General features: G+C 39.3%; 1 protein-coding gene across 9 annotated transcripts in view; it reads right to left on the bottom strand.

Moving 5' to 3' along the window:
- Positions 1-18,953, bottom strand: part of plppr5b (phospholipid phosphatase related 5b) — a 57,151-nt gene extending 38,198 nt beyond the window's left edge. For 5 of the 9 annotated variants that reach the window (XM_034308516.2, XM_026925966.3, XM_034308507.2 and 2 more), the window contains exons 1-3: positions 18,796-18,953; positions 16,392-16,456; positions 867-1,055 (exon numbers count right to left, since the gene is read on the bottom strand). In XM_034308516.2, the coding sequence (XP_034164407.1) occupies positions 867-1,055; positions 16,392-16,442 (240 nt within the window). In that variant the 5' untranslated portion in view covers positions 16,443-16,456; positions 18,796-18,953. Of the gene's footprint in view, positions 1-866; positions 1,438-16,391; positions 16,457-18,364; positions 18,480-18,795 lie in introns of those variants that run through there. The other 4 variants (XM_053232790.1, XM_053232814.1, XM_034308533.2 and 1 more) reach the window with 4 other exon arrangements.
- Positions 18,954-19,691: the final 738 nt, after the last annotated feature.

Genomic DNA, 19,691 nt, shown 5'->3' with positions numbered 1-19,691 from the left:
CCATGATCGCATTTTTCCCCATTCTGATATTTGATGTGAGCGTTACCTGAAGCTCTTAACCTGTAGGATTTAATGCACTGCACTGCTGCCACATGATTGGCTGACACCTCCATGAATGACCAGGGGTACAAGTGTACCTATTAAAGTGTCCGATGAGTGTATATCTAGTCATGAAGATTTTCTTTTAAAAATAGTCAAAACATATAACATGCACTCATTTATTATAGTGTGATTAGTCCAAAAGGGCAGGATTTGTAGTTATTCGACGTCTAAGAGACACAATTCAACAGACCTGGAACATACATACAAGTTTCAGCGCATGATCTGAACGATGGAGACTGTGGTTATGATAAAATTATAACCTTCTAAAAACAACACAACCACAGGATGGGTATCACTGAGGCAGTATTTTAACCAAAAGAATCTAGGGCTGGGATCTGAAAATAAAACTGTATGGTTCTATATACTAGTCTCTAGTAAGACAGAGCACTGTGTGCTGTTTTTGGAGGCACTGTAGCTTCATTCATACTCCCATTGAGCAAGGTGAGAGACACTGGGCACTCTAACAGTAGCTCCATGAAAGTTCCACTAATACCACAAATTTTATGGAGGAAAAACTGCTTTCAATGGCAACATATCATACACTATTATACTGTATGTAGTTGAAGGAGAACGCAGATAAAATCAGTTGTATAGAACTCCAAAACGCATATGGATAAGACTATCCAAGCATCCATCTCCCAAAGCTGTGCGCGGTACTACATTAAAGAAAATGCCCTCATACAGCAGGTAAAAAAAAAATCTTTCTGGAAAATGATTTTAAACAGTGAGTTTGTGAACGTGCTGTACAAGTATGTGGAACTCACCACGAGTGTGGGCACACCGGCCACCACGGCGTAGAGCAGCGCGGGCGGGATGGCGCTCGCCTCCTCCGGTCCCAGGTACGGCTTCGTGTACGCGTTGTCGTAGCAGAAAAAGCCCTGCACGTGCACGTTGAACGTGTCCGTGTACTCGAAGTAGTAGGCCAGCATGACCGTCCCCGCCATGATCACCAGCTGAAAATAGAGCATGGTGGTTAAAGGTTGGCCTGAGAGCATTTACCGGTCCACAGTGCTGAGGCAGAAGAGTGCGGGCGTGTTCATTCCTGCTCCTGCTCCTGCTCCTCCTCTCTCTGATCTCGGCTCGGTGTTTGCCCGTGTCCGTGCATCAGGCTGGAGTACGGCTGTGAGCTCGGAGCCATTGCACTCCGAGCAATGAGTCGAGCACGCGCTCTGTGCCGGGCTGTGAGCTTCGCTCGCGCTGAGCGGAGGATGACGACGGAGAATGACGTGAGTGCGGCGCCGCGCGTGTGTCTCACGCACTCTGCAACCTGTACGCGCGAGCTGCTCTCTCTCTCTCTCTCTCTCTCTCTTGTGATTAATCATCACACGTCTGCTTCTTATCCCTACAGATCTCAATGACACACCACTAAACCAGCGGTGTCCAGCTGCGTCCAGCTGCGCTCTAGAGGGAAAAATTGTACTTTACTAAACCTTGTGCCCAGCTGAGTGATGTGCTAGAGCACGGGTTCTCAACCCTGACCCTGGAGAACCCCCTGTCCCCCTGCTTTAACACACCCAATTCAACTCAGCATGGGCTAAAATATGCAGGACTCGCGGTACTCCTGGACCAGGGCTGGGAACCTGTGTATTAAAGGCTTGAGAACACCGAACTGTGCAAAAGTCCAGACACTGATGCACTAAACCAGTAGGCATGGGAGACCAAGAACCATGAGAACCAGGACTTGGAACTGGGACACTCAGCACTACATATCAAACATATACTTAGTTAAATCCAAAGGGGCTTTATCTGATAAACTTCTGAGCATTCATTCAGGACCTGAGCTTGCAATCATTAGGTTATGTGTCTGAGGTAGCATTGTGACTGGATCTAATGATGCAGCATGATTGAAAATGATTGCATTGTTCTTTAGATTAATGCAATCATCTTCAGTAGCTGCTTTATCCTGGTCAGGCTGCAGTGGATCTGGAGCCTATCCTGGGAATACTGCGTGTGAGGCAAGGACACGCTGGATAGGACGTCATTCTATTGCACAATGCAATGACTTTGAGTAAATGTTGTAGGTATAGTGACAGTTATGCAGTTGTTGGAGTGAGTATTTCAACAAAGGTCAGTTAATCCCTTGAACGCCTGGTGTATTATTCATTAATCATAAAGCATATTGCTCAGTAATGGCAATGAACTAATCAGTAACTACTAATACTAATACTAATGAGAAATGTATGCGCATGTAGTTAAGCGTGTAGGGTGAATGTAAGTCTGGAGCCAGCTGGGTCCTGTGAGTTTAAGGGGTTAAGTTTGAGTTTAAGTGTGATCTCATTGCTTACCAATCCAGGTGACAGAACGCGCCGCCAAAGATTAAAACGAGTTTGGTGTAGATAGTGTAAAAAAACTTTTAAAAGTATCCATGGTAAGGTAAATAACCCATTGTAAAACTAAAATACACCCACTTGTGTACAGTTAGCTCCAGGGGTGGAAAGTAACAAATTACACGTATTCTAGTTACAGTACTTGAGACAGGACATGGTTCACTGTAACAGTACATTCTTGAGTATATACTTCAGTCATCAAATGCTTTAGTCTGCAGTAGCAATGTCTGAGACAGTGGGGACAGATAATCATCCCTGGCACAAACTATCAGGTATCTTCAGTTTTAAATGCTTCTAAGGAACAGCGTGAATGATTTGCAAATTATGCAAGCCAAAACCCATGGAGATATTGGCATTTCACAGCTCAACATCCAACCTGCGGAAACATTTAGTAGAAAGCCATTACCCACCCGAGGGAGCTGGACTAGCTAGCCAGATCTTTTGATGTTTTAGTATAAAAGCTCTGTATTAAATGTAAAATGTCATTTTGATGTTCAGTGGTGAATGCTTGCTATGTTAAATAGATCTACGTGCTGCTACAGCCTATAGGTAATGCTCAGGATAATATGTAAGGGGTGTCTTTGCTGGATAGCTAAGTGTGTAACTAGAAACATGTATGCATTAACATGAGCTAGTTAGAATCTGTCCAAGTTAGCTAGCCAGTAAGCATTACCTTTATATAATGTTACTCTTTATACAGTTGAGGTCAAAAGTTTACATCCCCCTTTCAGAATCTGCAAAATGTTAATTATTTTACAAGAGAAAATAATAGTTGAATTTATAAAAATGACCCCGTTCAAAAGTTTACATCCACTTGATTCTTAATACTGTGTTGTTACCTGAATGATCCACAGCTGTGTTTTTTTGTTTAGTGATAGTTGTTCATGAGTCCCTTGTTTGTCCTGAAGAAAAATCCTTCAGGTCCCACAAATTCTTTGGTTTTCAAGCATTTTTTGTGTATTTGAACCCTTTCCAACAATGACTGTATGATTTTGAGATCCATCTTTTCACACTGAGGACAACTGAGAGACTCATATGCAACTATTACATAAGGTTCAAACGCTCACTGATGCTCCAGAAGGAAAAAACACGCATTAAGAGCTGGGGGGTGAAAACTTTTGAACAGAATGGAGATGTGTACATTTTTCTTATTTTGCCTAAATATCATATTTTTTTCATTTAGTACTTGCCCTTCAGTACATGTTTCCCAGAACATAAAATATGTTAAATTTACCCTGATCTTCAAATTCTAAAAGTTTTCACCCCCCGGCTCTTAATGCATGTTATATGGTTTGAACGGGGTCATTTTTATAAATTCAACTATTATTTTCTACTGTGGACTATACGTAAACGTCTTTTATGTAAAATATCTTAATCAGGTCAGCACTAAATAAACAATAACATCCATTTTGTATGATCCCTCTTATTTTGGTAAAATAATTAACATTTTGCAGATTCTGAAAGGGGGATGTAAACTTTTGACCTCAACTGTATAATGCTGATAGTTGAGATGGTGTTCACTTCAGCATAGCTTACTTGGTTAGTTCAAAATGTATTACTCTATTACTCAGTTCTGAGTAATGTTACTCAGATCATTACTCAATCATTCAAAAATGTATTTCTCAGATATACTGTAGAACACTTTCAAATTAGTTGCATCAACTGTAGAAATGTGAAAAGTAATTACTCGGGTAGTTTTTCACCAGACAATTTATTTACTCTTACTTAATTTTCTTGATCATTACTACAGTAGCAGTATTTTACTCAGGTCAGTGTGTTTTGTACTCTTTCCTCTACTGGTTAGTTCTATCCCTTTGTATTTTAATAATCTTTCTTTTTAAAATACTGACCAGGTTTAGTTAGTTTGTACTATAAGAGACAAACCTGAATGATCTTTGTTGATTGTTGTGTATACCTATATCCAATATTATAGTATGGCTGTGCTAAAGGTGTTTATAGGGGCGTTTCTCTGCTCAGAATCATTCATAAAGCTAAAAAATACCATGTCCCACGCACTGATGTTCACATTAACCCAGTAGAGAGTCATTAACTGAGCAAGCATAATGTATAATGAAGTGATGATTTAGTGTAGACGAAGTGTACTAAGTGTGGAGGTTCACATCTGCTCTGCTCACAAAGCTAATCATGGTAATTGGGCATCTGTTATTTATATCACTTTGTCTCAGTGTGGGTACAGCAGAGTTGGAATCTGCAACTGTGAAAGTATTTGTGAATTAAATGTGAATTCAGAAAAATACTGTGAATTAAATATGATTTAAAAAAAAAATAATAATAATAAACATAATTGACATTTTCCCCATCACACAAAATGTTGCTGTTTGTGGACCTATACATTTTCAAGATTTTAAGTATTTCATGATTTGAGATGATTTATGTTTTTTACTACTTAGAATCTGGCTTTTGTTGAGAAAAAAACCCTATGTTCTTCCTATGTTATAACCCTATACGGTATATACATAAATAAAAAGTTTACTTTATACTAACAAGTCACGCACATGCAATATGGATGACAACAAAATGCTAAAGTACAGGAACAATCCTAAATTCCACACTATCATCCTAAACTCCACACTATCAAGAGGGAAAACAATAAAAGCCAAAGAGAGAATAGTGCATTTACATTTTCAAACAATCCACTGCTTGGATTTGACTTTTGGTTCCTCTGGCACTAGAACTCTAGTGAAGTTATCACTAGAAGTTATTTTCTACCGATATCACATGGTACTGATTCATTCATTCATTCATTCATTCATTCATTCATATGTCTTCAGTTCCTGGTCTGTGTCACGGTGGATCCAGAGTCTACCCCAATAACACTGCATTCCCACCTTGTGCACAGAGACATTCACACACTCATCTAGGGGCAACTGAGAGTATCCAATCCACCTACATGATTTTGGGAGGTGGAAGGAAAATGGAGAACCGGGAGGAAACTCACATGTGCAGAGGGAGAACATGTGAAACTCCACACAGAGCTCAGGAACAAACTAGATACATCAATACTACATCATGCAATACTCTGTGAGATACTTTTAGATCTGTGGTTCTCAATCTTTTACAACTTATGGCCCAGCAGAGACTGACAGCAGCTCTGCAAAATCTGGGGCTTCATCCAGTTAGAATAAGGATGTTTAAGCTTGGGCATGAAACACACACTAGTTAACCAGCTCTTAACTGAAAACTGGCGGTTTGGTTCATGTTAACTATCCCTAACTAACTTGCTAGCTACATTATTTACAGAAAAACAGGCCCTTTGTTGTCAAAGGCAAGCCTTTGTTATCCAGGCTAAGGTCTGTAAGACTGCAGCTGAATAATACTGGCTCCCAAAGCCCTTTAAAATGCAGTTATAACACAATAATCAACATCTGTAATCAAACGAATTAAAGAAAAGGAGCTACCCAATAAGCTCGTTACAAAAAGAAGCCTTTTCAGTTTCGCCTGATCTCCACACGACTGTGCTAAACAACCAAGCCACGGCTGTAGAGACCTTAAAGACAGGTCTCTTTCTGTATGTGGCATTTCATTTCCATATGTAAATAAAGAGCGCTTATTAAAAGGCAGAACAACAGAGAGAAACTTAAAAGTGGCACACTTCAAGTGTCGATGGCTTTCCATGTGAGCCATACTTCATAAGAAATTTATGCCCTGTCTTCAGAGAGATTTGAAGGGATCCTGTGTATTTTTCTTTAATGAAAATGTTTGTGAAAGTCTGAGAAATACTGAAGCGTAGATGGTAGGCAGAGGAGGAGAGCTGTCCATAATCAGTGCTGCAGCATCAAGCTCAGCTTTCACAGCATGGTGCAAGTCAAGAGAGTCGCAGGATTTTCTGTTCATGTTTTTTTCTTTCGAAAAAACTTTAATGCAAACACTTCACTATATTTACACGCAATGGTTTTTGTCAGTCCCAGCGAATTCATCCGAGCTGTTGATATGCACTCCAAGCGCATCAACCTGTTGAAAATCTCCATTTCCCTGTAGGCTAAATGTATTTAGTGTTTACATTACTATAACAATAAAAGGCTTGTCTCCTATCAGAGTGTAACAAGTTACAAGCATGTTAGCGAATATCATTCTGCTTTGACATATCAGTTGGATGCCCATCCCACCCTGCAACTGACGTTACAATTATTTTTAAAAAGTTGCCCATGTTGGAATCTCAATTCAGATTTTTTTTTTTTTTTTGCTCATATGCAATCTTTCTGCCTCAATAGTTTGTCTCTGTTTTTTAAGCAACTCCTATCTGTCACTAATGTGAACAGACTTTTGCCCTTAAACAATCCTCATGTGCACATTTTTAAGTCTTGTTCGACAACAATTAATGTCATACTTATAAGACAATCCATTATTGCAATGGTGATCAAATGGATGAACCGACAGCAAAAGCCTTCATAACAAAGACGATCTGCTCTGGAGATCAACTGCAGCTCATCACCTCATCAGGTGAGCAGACGAAAAAAGACCCAATGTTTAACTTTTGCAGCTATTGCTGGCACATCTGTGCTGAGAGATGTGTGGGTGATGGTGAGGAGCCAACAGTGATATGTGCCTGCGCAGTGAAGTGTAACGTAAAAAAAACTCTGACTGTTCATATCATGGTGGCATGGCCACGCTTGAAAGCTGCATATATCCAACAAAATCAGGTCTGGGTTACATACTGGCTAAAATAAGAATTGAGACATGTCAACTGTGTAATGTAAATATACCCTAAAAATATTGAGGTAGATATGTTTATGCTAATTAAAACAATATTTATACTACAAAAAATAAGCTTGGTCACTGATTCACCTATGTGAGGCCAGTATATAGACATTGTGCATGATGAATAAGATACTATGAAAATTTGACTGGATTCATTCTATTAATCCCACCTGAGATTCTTTTAAAAGACTCATAGACTTTGTTTAAAACACACACACGACTTTAATTACATACTTTATTTATCTCAATGAGCCATTCACATTACGGTTCATTCTTTTTTGTGGCTAAGTTAACTTAAGTTAATTCAAGATTAATGAAGGCTTCCAAGGCATAAAATAAGGAGAGACTTAAAGTAGCCCTATTGTACTACATGTATTGCCAAGCTGGTCTCTTTAGGATTTTTTTGAGCATTCCACTTTAAGTTCTTCAGTTGTTCTGTATGTCACAACTAAGGACAGAAGCTCACAAAGAGGCCTCATTATCTGAGAACATTCTGGGATTGAAAAACAGACACCTCTTCACTTTACCTGTGAAAGTCTACAGTATTTACCTCTTGCAAGGTCACAGAGAGATGCGAGAAAAGCTGGAGAACTAAATGTGATCATTAAAATCTCCACATTGCATATGTACACTTCCTGCCATCCATAAGACCGCATCTAGTATGCAGTAGCTCAAACTTGTTTTTAATCTATTTCATCAAATCATTTAACAATTTAACTAGAGAAGATGTACCAAAACAAGTGTTATGGGTGGTAATCCATCCTGCTGTCCTTGCAATTTCCTCAGGTTGAATATTGTTGGCTGATCTGTAGAGGCAGGTGAGGCAGATCTCATTCACATCTTCATACATTTTAAGTTACACTGAAGTACTCATTACCTCTTTTGTGTGACCAACAATATTTGAAGAACGTTGCAGTTTGACAGATATTTATCAACGTTCCATTGATTTGCTCATCTTGCTAGATGTTTTGTAATTGTGGGGCACTTAATAACTCAGAGTTATTATTGCCTAGTGGTCAAAAATGGGAAATGCAAGTGCTAACAGAGGCCCACTGGGGCAGGAATCAGGCTGCCCCATGCTCGAAGCAAGAGCAGCAGACAGTTCACTGTAGGTTGCTATGGTCGTAATTTTAAGCCAAAAATATTCGGTGGCCACCAAGATCTTGTTTAACACCAGATAATCTATAAAAGCTAAGTGCTGTAACTGCATACAGTGCATACAATCTGTACATACAGCGTGTCTATGATGTAGAGAACCATTTCTATTGTAGAATAGAAGATGCGTGTAAGTCGCAGTGACTTTGTTTCTCATGCAAAGCATTTTGCTAAACCCCAGCAACCCTGGTTAATGATATTAGCTTTGCTGTGTGCACTTTGACAGGAACACACCTTTTGTATCCAAGATAGCTGGACAACGGTATGTCTAAATTCGAGCTGCTAGACTGTATGCTGGATGAGTGTAGGTTTTTGACCCTCAACTGCCTATTACAGAGTTACTCCAAATATTTACTACATAGTTGCCTATAGCATAAGTCAAGTGTGATAGCCTCTTGACTTAATTTTGTTTAAGGCATTATCACGTCATTATTAACGTCCTGGCCCACTAATATATGGTTTCAAGCTGCTGCTGAACATATTCCAAACTGACATCTTGTTGTTTGGCTTGCTTTGCAGAGAGGACTGTACACCTATACTAATGAATTATTAAATTTCATTAAATTTGGAATCACTGAGTTTTTCTTTAGAGATTTAATCAGGGCTTGTGTGTACATAGTTTGAAAACATAAGAACATGTGCAAAATGTTAATGCAGCCCTCCACTGAATTTTAAATTCTGTCTACAGCCACTAATGAAGGTCTGCCAATTAAAAGCAAGCAGTGAATGTGAGCATGCTCTAAGCACACACACAACTGAGCCTTATATTCATGAGAATACCTAAATGTCACCAAAATTAAATAGGTTTTCAGGTTTTTTTTCCCTGTATGCCCTTGTAATAAGACAACAAAAAATTTGCTCACAGGCACATATTCATAGAAGGCTCACAGAATGCTCATGTTAAATTACATGGTGGTTTTCATCATGTTTGTAATTTACAATGGATAGAAAATGAATATACACACTTGCAAAAATGTTTTACTTTTGTTGTGTAAGGTTCTGTAAATTTGACCCCCCAAGTCAATACTTGCTAGAGGCACCTTTGGCAGCAACTACAGCTACCAGTCTAATTTGAGTAGCTCTCCACAAGGTTTCAGACCTAATTTTTGGAGATCTTCACCCGCTTGTTTCTTCAGACTGGGAGAGGTTAGCTGGTTTTCGCTGATGGGCAGCAACCTTCAAATCATTCCATAGATTTTCAGTTGTATTTAGGGCTTTGACTAGGCAACTCCAGAACATCTACCTTGTTTCTTAACAAGTCACTGAATGGTAGCTTTGGCCTTATGCCATTTTCAGACATTTTACATTTTTCATCAAGTTCTTCCCCAGAATCTCCCTGTCCTTGGCTCCATCCATCCTCCCCTCAATCTTGACAAGTTCCCAGTCCCTGCAGATAAGAAACATTCCCACAACTTTATGCTTCCACCATCATGCTTCACAATCAGGATGGTGTTTTGGTGATGGACCTTGTTGGCATTCATGCCAAAAAGTTCTACTTTAGTTTCATCTCACTACAAAACCTTCAGTTTATTGTAGGATCCTTCCGGTGTGCTTGTGCAAACTTCACATGACACTCCAGATGGACCTTTCTGAGAAACATCTTTCTTCTTGCCACCCTCCTATACAGGCCAGACATGTGCAATGTCTTTGATATTGTTGTGTGATGCACATGTTTTCTTCTGCTGGAGATAAAATCCTATAAGTCTTTCAAAGATGCCATTTGGTTGCCGGTAGCCTCATTGACCAAGTGTCTTCTACTGGGCATCTAGTTTTGATAGATGGCCAGATGTCCATGAATGGCAGCTCAGTACTTGTTTATTGGCACATCTGTAATCCTATATCCTGAGCAAAAACCGCAAAAAATTTAATCATATCCTACTTCTAAGCCACAAGCACAGTGTGTCCTCCCAAAGTTCAAAGCAAACGTCTGCCACTTACCGGCTGGTTAAATAATTAGTCACAGTAATGTATCCTGTCTTCTGTTGATAGAGATTCATTAACCACATTTGGTAAAAATCAGTCTTTATAAACATGCTTTATGCATGAGACAGCAACTACAGCCATGACTCACTTGCCTCAGAGATTCATTCAATTCATTTAGTCACTGTTCAGTAATTGGCCATTTTTTATTCAGTACACGATATGAAATATTTGTTTAGCTGGACTGGACAAGTTTGTTCCCCTTCCCTGCAAGTGGGCAGGCTTGGTTTGTTTTAAAATTCACTCATGGCTTAGTTTTCTAATGTTGTTTTTTCTGTAGACTCAAAGCATACTTCAGGTCATGTGGTTCATTTTTCTTTAATTGAATTGCTTTGAGAAACACCAAGTGTGAGCACAAAGATTTGGGATGACCAAATAACACATCCATAGAGAAGCGCAGATTCAGTATCAGATATGAGCAGCTACATGAGGTTTAGTATTTGAAACATGGGCTTTGTGTCTAAATCATAGTGGAACTGGTGCATTTCTTACTCAAACACCACAATGTTGTGTTGCAACATTCTGACCCAAATTCCACAACTCTAGCCTCACCCAACAACTGGTGAGTGGGGATGCGAACTGTCACAAATACCAACCAAATATATGAATCCAGAGACAGTATCTTATCAGTACTCATCTGGTTTACACACACCTTTTTCAGTATTATAATTGATGTATTGTGCTGTATAATAATCATTGTCAAAATCAAGTGATATATTCTGAGTAAATCAATCCACCTCCTACTGCCAACAGAGGCCAGGCTCAGAGGGCAAAAAGGGAAATTACAGATTTTACGTGCAAATGAAGTGCCACCTGGTGGTCCCTTAGGTGAGAAGCTACCAGGCAAGGTTATTTTAAAAAATGAGATATTAATCACTCATAGAATTAAATATAAAGAAGTGTAATGCTTGACAATATTCAACATATCCTCTTGATATCAGTTTTTAACACTGTGAACAGAGTATATGTAGCATATATGTGTTGCCTCCTGTTCAACAGTGACATTCTTAAAATAAGGGACTGACATTTGTATAAATCTAATTCAATTCGATTTTATTTGAATAGCACTTTTGACCATAGACACTGTAACTACAGCAGGTCTACAGAAATCCAGATTTAGATGCCTAATGATCAAGTCAGAAGCGACAGTGACAACACTGAGGGCAATCATCCGCTTCTGGGTGACAACTGGATTGCGGGATTCTAAATGATTATAGTATACAGTTCGAGAAGAATAAACAGTGCCAAGTGTGTATGAATGAACTTTCACTATGAGCATATTATGAACAGGAGTCCTGGAATGAGCACAGGACAGTCTTTAGGATTACAGCAGCAGTTCTTAGTTACAAGTCTACAGTATCAAGTATACAATGACATTATCCACTGAAGCAAGGGTGAAACTTGGGCACAAACTGTATAGGGAAGAATAAATCTTAAGGATATCCATGTGAGAACATCCACAGCAGCAGGAGGTGAGTCAAAAGTGCAGAAAGCTCTGAGCATAAGTATAAATAACTGCAATTTGAAGGCTATATTCTACAATTACATAACAAATAAAACTGATAAAACATTATATCATGCAGCCAATGTGAGTTTTCTGAGGTATAATTCTGAGTCAGCAGGCCTGGCTGTGCACATTTACTCCAACGTATCCAGCCCAGAGATGATGTATATAAAACAGTCATGCCAGTAGAGCAGACCCAGGCATCTCAGCTAATTGCAAATATTTACAGGGCAGTGTTGTGCTGATTGCTCTGGCATGGCAAACAGCTGTCTCATTCCAGCAGGTCAGTGCCCATCTCAACTCCTTAGATTAATGAGACTGAGCCAATAGGAAGCAATGACCAAGCATTTCATTAGGGTCTAAGGACAAAAGCGTATCCAGCACAGCCATACAGCTTTGTGCCCTCTAGACAAATAAAGACATCCGCATTGCTACAGATTACAGAGGTCTGACGGAGCCTCAACTCTAACAGTTCAGAGGATGGATGGGCGTGCTCTGTTACATTTTAGATACAATTTATGAGTGCACATGAACTATTTATCTAATTAGGAAGGAAGTGTTCCACAAACGTAATGGCAATACATGGAATTTATTGATTAGGAGAATTCTGAATATTAAATACACAGACTGGGGACAAAAATCAGCCCAGGAATTTGTCCAAAATAACAAATGAAAGTGCATCAACTAGGATTAAGGCATAAGGCTATATTAGGTTCAACATATAACATCACATAAATAATGAAAATACAAATCATTTATTCTAAAACACTGAATAGCAAAACACTACTGCACCAATATAAACTATACTGTATTAATTAATTCAGTTTTGCAACACAGAAATAAAACTACACTTATCACTCTTTGGCCTTATTTAGCAAGTAAAGATGTGCAACTGAGTACCTGCTCTCAGAATCATCACAATCATCAGCTGAATTGGAATTAAACAATTTATGGCATTTATTTGTGAAAACTTTGCTGCCTCTGCCAACAAAGGGTTTCTTTTCTTGAGCTTTCTCCACCTTTCTACCTTTTCTCCAGAATCGTCTAGCCTATATGCATCCACAAGCACAGTAAACTCAGCTAAGGTCTCCGAGTGGTAGTGTCATGGAACGATCTGCTGGGAAAATTCGTGAACTTCCCAATAACCAGCCTTGTTATACGTTTTAGGATCAGGGTTCAGTCCACTAAGGACTAACGCGTTCACTGCATGTAAAGAGGTGTATCTGGACCAGTTTCTGATGAAAAAGTCATCAGAAACAATACAAAAAAGTTTGCCCAGTCATTATATAAACCTTAACATTCATAACTATTGACTGGAGCAACAGTGAAGAATAACAACAAAAGGAAGAGAATAAATTAGGCTTCAAGGTAAAGCCCTACAAATCTAGAAAAAGAGTTTTTTAGAGCTCATTGGTTTATCTGCTTAAGGGATGATTATATTGCCCTTTGTGTCAAACTTTGTACCTTGATTTACAAATGACATTCCAGTGTACTAAACAAATGTATAAATCTCAAACAAAAACCTACCTCTGAGATGGACAGGCAGCAAAAGAAAGAATATGTGAACAGTGTGTCCCTCAGCAAAAAGAAAAATGATGCATGATAAGGAATGAGTCGATGGCTCTTACAGGTCATCCACCCCTCTGCGGAGCATTATGAAAGGAATGTGCAGGGTGATTGACTGCACTGAGCGTGGCCGTGGCTCACAGGTGCCTCTGACAGATGGAATGAATATGTTGTATGCAGCAGGAGAGGTCTAAAATCAACGGAGGTGCATATGGTGCACAATGGTGAAAGAAGGCTTCCTTTGGCTGCTTAGCGCAGAATTTTTTCCCTATAGTGATTCAGAGTCCATGGTGATTTCACTTATAAATCTGGCTGTATAAAGCTTTCGCAACTGTGCTATATCATATATAAATAACCTTGGCAGAGCAAAACCTTTGCTTTTTTATGCATCATGAATGTTCTTTAAACGGGCCTCAGGGGGAGAACGGCACTGTGACCTTACTTGCTACTATATACACCAATCAGCCATAACATTAAAACCACTGACAGGTGAAGTGAATAACATTAGTTCGTTATAATAGCACTTGTCAAGAGGTGGGATATATTAGGCAGCAAGCGAACAGTCATATCTCAACGGTGATGTGTTTGGAAGCAGGAAAAATGGGCAAGCGTAAGGATCTGAGTGATTCTGATAAAGGCCAAACTGTGATGGCTACACGACTGGGTCAGGGCATCTCCAAAACAGCAGGTCTTGTGGGGTGTTCCTGGTATGCAGTGGTTAGTACCTTCCAAAAGTGGTCCAAGGAAGGATAACCGGCGACCCAGCGACAGGGTCATGGGCGCCCAAGCTGCAGACCGGTCAGAGTGCCCATGCTGACCCCCGAAAGTGCCTGTGATGGACAGGTGAGCATCAGCACTGGCCCATGGAGCAAAGGAAGAAGGTGGCCTGGTCTGATGAATCACATTTTCTTTTGCATCATGTGGACGGCTGGGTGTCCACATATGTGCCATCTATCCCTATAGGCAATATAATAGAGCTCAATCATGCCAGGAAGGTATTTCTAAGTTCCTATATGTTAGGGCTGATATGAGTGAGCTCAATTCCCAGCTTCACTCACTACTGCGTGGACTTTTCACTACTACAGTCCACTCCACTAAATCAGAATTTATTCACCTCCATCTCCATGCAGATCTGCCCAATTGCATACTTGATTACAGCTATAGAATTAGTATATGATGCAATGTCTTGGGTTTACATGATGCTGTTCTGATTCTACATTACGCCAAATGATTCCTTACATGGAGAAGATTCTGTACCAGAGTGAAAAGCAATCACACCAGGGAAAAACCTGAAATTCAACTAACGAATGCTATTGCTTTTCATTATTGACATGTAGAACATGTACCACACTGAAAAGCAAAACCTTACAAAATGCAGCATTGTTGCAGCCTTATGTTGATTCATCTCTTTAATAAAAAGAAGGGAATAGTTTTTAATGAATTCACTGCTGAAATTGTGGCGAGCCACTTTCCTCAGCATGTATTACATCACACGGAGAAGACTCCATGGCAGATAGAAAAGCAATCAGACCAGTAAAAATTGCAAAGGATGATACACAAACTGTATTGCTTTTCATTAGTGACATGCAGAAAACATTACACACTGAAAAGCAATTTTTTTTAAAGAATTAATTGCTGACTTCGGGCAGAAGTGAATGTAATTTCTGTTGCATTTCATTTCAATTACAGCTCTAAGCCATACTCATGTTGTGATTGTAAATGAAGAAGGGCTGAACAGCCCGAAAGCTTTATTTTTCTGGGACGCATTACTGTTCATACAAAAGAACACCTTTTATAGTTTCTTACTGGCTCAGCGTTCCTTCATTCTGTCTGCACTGACTGTTAAACCCTTAATCATGAAGCTTTTCAGATTTACTCCAGAAACAGGATAAAAGTATTAAAATAATTAATAGTATAATGGAATATTGATATAACAGCATACTTAATATAATGACAGCAAAATATAATCACCCATTCCTCTAATCGTCATCTCCTCAGAATGCCAGAAGTGCTATGGAAATGTTCATATCAACATGACTGTCACAGTTACTGAGTACTAGGTGAACAAGCAAAACCTCTCACCTTCAGCAAAAGCTTGTCTCTCTAGCTAGCAAGCTAATTTTGGCCAGTAAGCTCACTCTGTTGGTTGTCTTCTGATCTGTCAGCCATCTGTTTGCACATCACATACCTGATCTCCGCCTCCCTGGGCTAACTGTGCTTGTTCTTCAGGATCAGAGCACAGTACAAATCCAGCAGAGCAAGCTAAGATGCTTCATATTATCTACCTAGCATAAACACAGCTCTTATTATAGGTGAAAGTGATCTGATCTCTCATAGTATACTCCCTGTCCATAGTATTTCTTGCAAAGTTTGTCAGATAACTTTAGCAAGATAGCTAATATCTAATGTTTGGTCATTTTCTGTGTGTAATCTTTATTATCCAATCTGTGTTCTTCACATTTTTTGCTATCCAAACCAATTTGTGTTTTCTAACCTGTTTTTTTGGAGCTTACGACAGTCAGCTAGCTCACGAACACTGGCTCTGTGATAAGTACAAAGCATCAGTAAGTACACATGATGTACATAAAAGCTTTCATTTGGTATATGCAGTTATGAGACTACTTACTGCCAAGTAAGCAGCGCTAAATAAATAACCTGTGCATGTGGGTGGAGAGGAGAAGGATTGCTTCACACTTATTCCAGAGTGATGAGCCTCACATGTGATATCCTCAGTGATAATGACCTGCTGATTACACAGTCTTCTCAACTTTCAGCTGAAATTCACAGCGTTAACAACTTCTGCCTTTAAAAATCCCAGTTCTTTTCTGTTCAGGAAATGTGTCCAAGCTCTCGAACAGAAGAGTTCAAGTTCAAAATTAATGTTTCATTTGTTGAGCTGTCTCCTGAAAAATTAATAACCAAATAATTTTGCGATGAAATTAAGCTGAGCTTATTGTCCTTGCCAAGGTTGTGAAACTAATTACAGTCATTTCATTAGGGTAAACTGCTGACTGTGATATTATTCTGCCATGTCTTACCTCCAGAGCAAAATAAGCATAGAGTTCACTGTGATGTCCTTCAGGTGGCATTCTCTTTTGAGCTCCTAAAAAAATAGTTTTAAAGAGAAATATATTACCAAGATGAAACACTAGGTGGAGACCATTACCACATTTTTGTAATTTCACTGTATTTTAGAAACACTGCTGTAACTCTTTTACATTTTCTATATTTTCATCACTCTTCCAAATTGTAGTGCTTTTGTATATAATATTTATCACAATATACCATATCCTGTATACAATATCCTGTACATTGTTTTTAATACACACTAAGTGAAGAAAGTGTGCAAGAGTAACACATTTTTGGGCAACTTAAACACTAGGTGGCCATCTTTCTCAGAAATTTAAATACAATATATTCAGAATACACAGATACCCAATGAAATCATCTATTAATCATTCATTTATTCATTCATTATCAGTAGGCACTTGATCATGGTCAGGGTCATGGTGGATCTGGAGCCTATACAGAGAACACATAGCCGAGGGCAAGAGAACACCCTAGATGTAACACCAGTCCATTGCAGGGCACCATGCTCTCTCACTCTCTCTCTCTCTCTCTCTCTCTCTTTCTCACACACACACTCACTCACTCACTCACACACACATTCACAACTAGTGGCAATTAAGAGTAGCCACTCCACCCACCAGCATGTTTTTGGGAGGCGGGAAGAAACTGCACACAGTAAACTTTGCACTCTCAGTATCCTGACTGCAAGATAGAACCGTGGACACTGGATCTGTGAGACACCAACACTACCTGCTGTGCCAATGTGCCACTCAATACCATTAACTACTCTGTAGTCCATTTATAGCAGAAGATACTATTCTTGGAAAAATATGGCAAATTGTTCCATAGGTTACTCATCATTCATTAATGTCAAAACCACACTGGCAACAGAAGCAGCAGGTAAAGTACAATTAACCTTACTACTTTTCTACTTGTGTTAAAAATAAAATATATATTGAGTATTCTTTGAATTAAAATTCTCATTTTAATTGCATATTCTAAAATCATCTCATATATTTTTGCCTTCAGCATCACTTCATGCCCCAAATAAACACAAATTCACTTCACATTTACATTCACAAGGCATGTGACTGTAAACATCCGAGGCCTTTCAGTTAGTTTCAGCAAGATCAAAACTAATTGTTAGACTGTAGTTTACTGTCTAATTTAAAGACATCTATATAGAGAAAAAACAGAATCAAAAGCTTATAAGAAAAAAGCTTTTCTTAAGCTTTGGACTTTAAACATTAAGCCTTAAGACATTAAGCCTTTATAATTTGTGACCTAAACCAAAGCAACGGCTTTGGAATTCTGTGCTTCTTGAGGGATGTCATAATGAAGTCATTTAACTGAATAATAAAATTTTACATGTTAAGCCGCTGAAAATTGGTTTAACTTTAAAGGTCCCTACAGTTTCACCAACCGTATATATAGACCCATGAACATACATTTCCAGGAAATGTCTTTTAATTGTCTACATTTTGTAAAACATATTCAACATTAACTTAAAACTAGTTAGACGGTGGTGCAGCAGGAATCATTGCCACCTCACAACTCCATGGTCCTTTCAATCTTATGCTTGGGTTACTGTCTGGTTTGCATGTTCTCCCTGTATCCACCTGGGTATCCTACAGGTTCTCTACTTTCCTCCCACCTCCCCAAAACAATCTGATAGGTGCACACAATTGCATAAGCTGTCTTTGTATGCTGTAGCATTACAATTTCTCTTTGCTGGAACTAAGTGCCATAGAGAAACCTCTTCCAGCATGACAGTGCCCCTGTGCACAAAGCGAGCTCCATGAAGACATGGTGTGCCAAGGTTGGAGTGGACGAACATTAGTGTCCTGCACAGAGCCCTGACCTCAACCCCACTGAACACCTTTAGGATGAACTGGAACATTGACTGCACCCCAAGCCTCCTCACCTGACATCAGTGCCTGACCTCACTAATGCTCTTGTGGCTGAATGAGCAAATCCCCACAGCCACGCTCCAAAATTTAGCATAAAGTCTTCCCAGAAGAGTGGAGGTTATTATAACAGCAAAAGGGGGACTAAATCTGGAATGGGATGTTGAAAAATATGGGTGTAATGGTCAGGTGTCCACAAACATTTGGCCATATACTGTTTCTAATAACATCCATGTTCCTCTAAGCCACAGAGCAGCCCCTGTTCTGCACAGGTTTGCATGCTTTAACATACACACTTCAACTCAGGAACGATTATTAACTAGCTGATTAGTTGAGCTGAGTTGGGTCAGAGCAGGAAAACCACAGAAAGCAGCTTTTTCTTTGGAAGTACATGAACCAAGACCAAATATCAAATAATATCACGCCCATCAGTTATTACCTGACAAGGTGTGTTAGAAGGTCCTACCTTTGTCACGTTTTAGTGTTGCGACAACATCTCGAGTACCGGAAGCAAGATGAAATCTCCAATCTAACTCTCAGTTATCTGCAGGCTTCACTTAGGCTTCGTGTCTGCTGACGACACATTTGTTTAAGTTTATAACATCGACCAGCTGTATTTTTTTCAGTGCATACTGCGCATGCGCATGATGTGTGAACCGAACGCGACCCATTCCGACTCACTTTACTGATTCGATTCTTTTGAACTTCTGAGATTTTGTTGAATCTTCTGGTTCAGGGATTCGATTCGTTTGATTCACGACTCATTCAGCACTCAGATGTCTTTTCAGTGGACATCCACACCGCGTGTGTAGAGTTTTCCACCTGTGTTCTCACTGTCTCAGTAACACAATCCGTAAAAAGAGCCGCTTTAGGCAAAAAGCAGGAGTAAATGACACAATGCCAAAACTTTAAGCTTAGCTGTTTGTGCTCAGCCAATTAATGTGACGCATAATCTGATAAAATACGCATAAAGGTGACTGCGATGAGTGAGAATGTGAAAAACGAGAACTTAGCATGGGAAGTTAGCATGTGAACAAGGCTGCTGAAGCTGGTTTCTTAATCGCGGTTTCTCATTCCTAATCGCCGTTCCACCTTAAATGATTACAGCTGCGACATTGTTTTGTTTGTTTGTTTGTTTTGTTTTGTTTTGTTTTGTTTTGTTTTTTTAATTGGCGTGGAATAGGAGTCTAACGCAATCTGTGTCTGCATAGTGCTCATGATATTTAGGGGTCTAAATATGAACCCTATTGTTTTGTTTGTTCGTTTGTCTTTTTGTTTGTTTTGTTTTGTTTTGTTAATTGGCGTGGAATAGGAGTCTAACGCAATCTGTGTCTGCATAGTGCTCATGATATTTAGGGGTCT

This window comes from Pangasianodon hypophthalmus, chromosome 1 (genome assembly GCF_027358585.1).
Source record: "Pangasianodon hypophthalmus isolate fPanHyp1 chromosome 1, fPanHyp1.pri, whole genome shotgun sequence".
In the NCBI taxonomy this organism is placed as follows: domain Eukaryota; kingdom Metazoa; phylum Chordata; class Actinopteri; order Siluriformes; family Pangasiidae; genus Pangasianodon; species Pangasianodon hypophthalmus.
The sequence above is the reverse complement of the archived record's forward strand: the minus strand, read 5'-3'. Positions and strand labels throughout refer to the sequence as shown.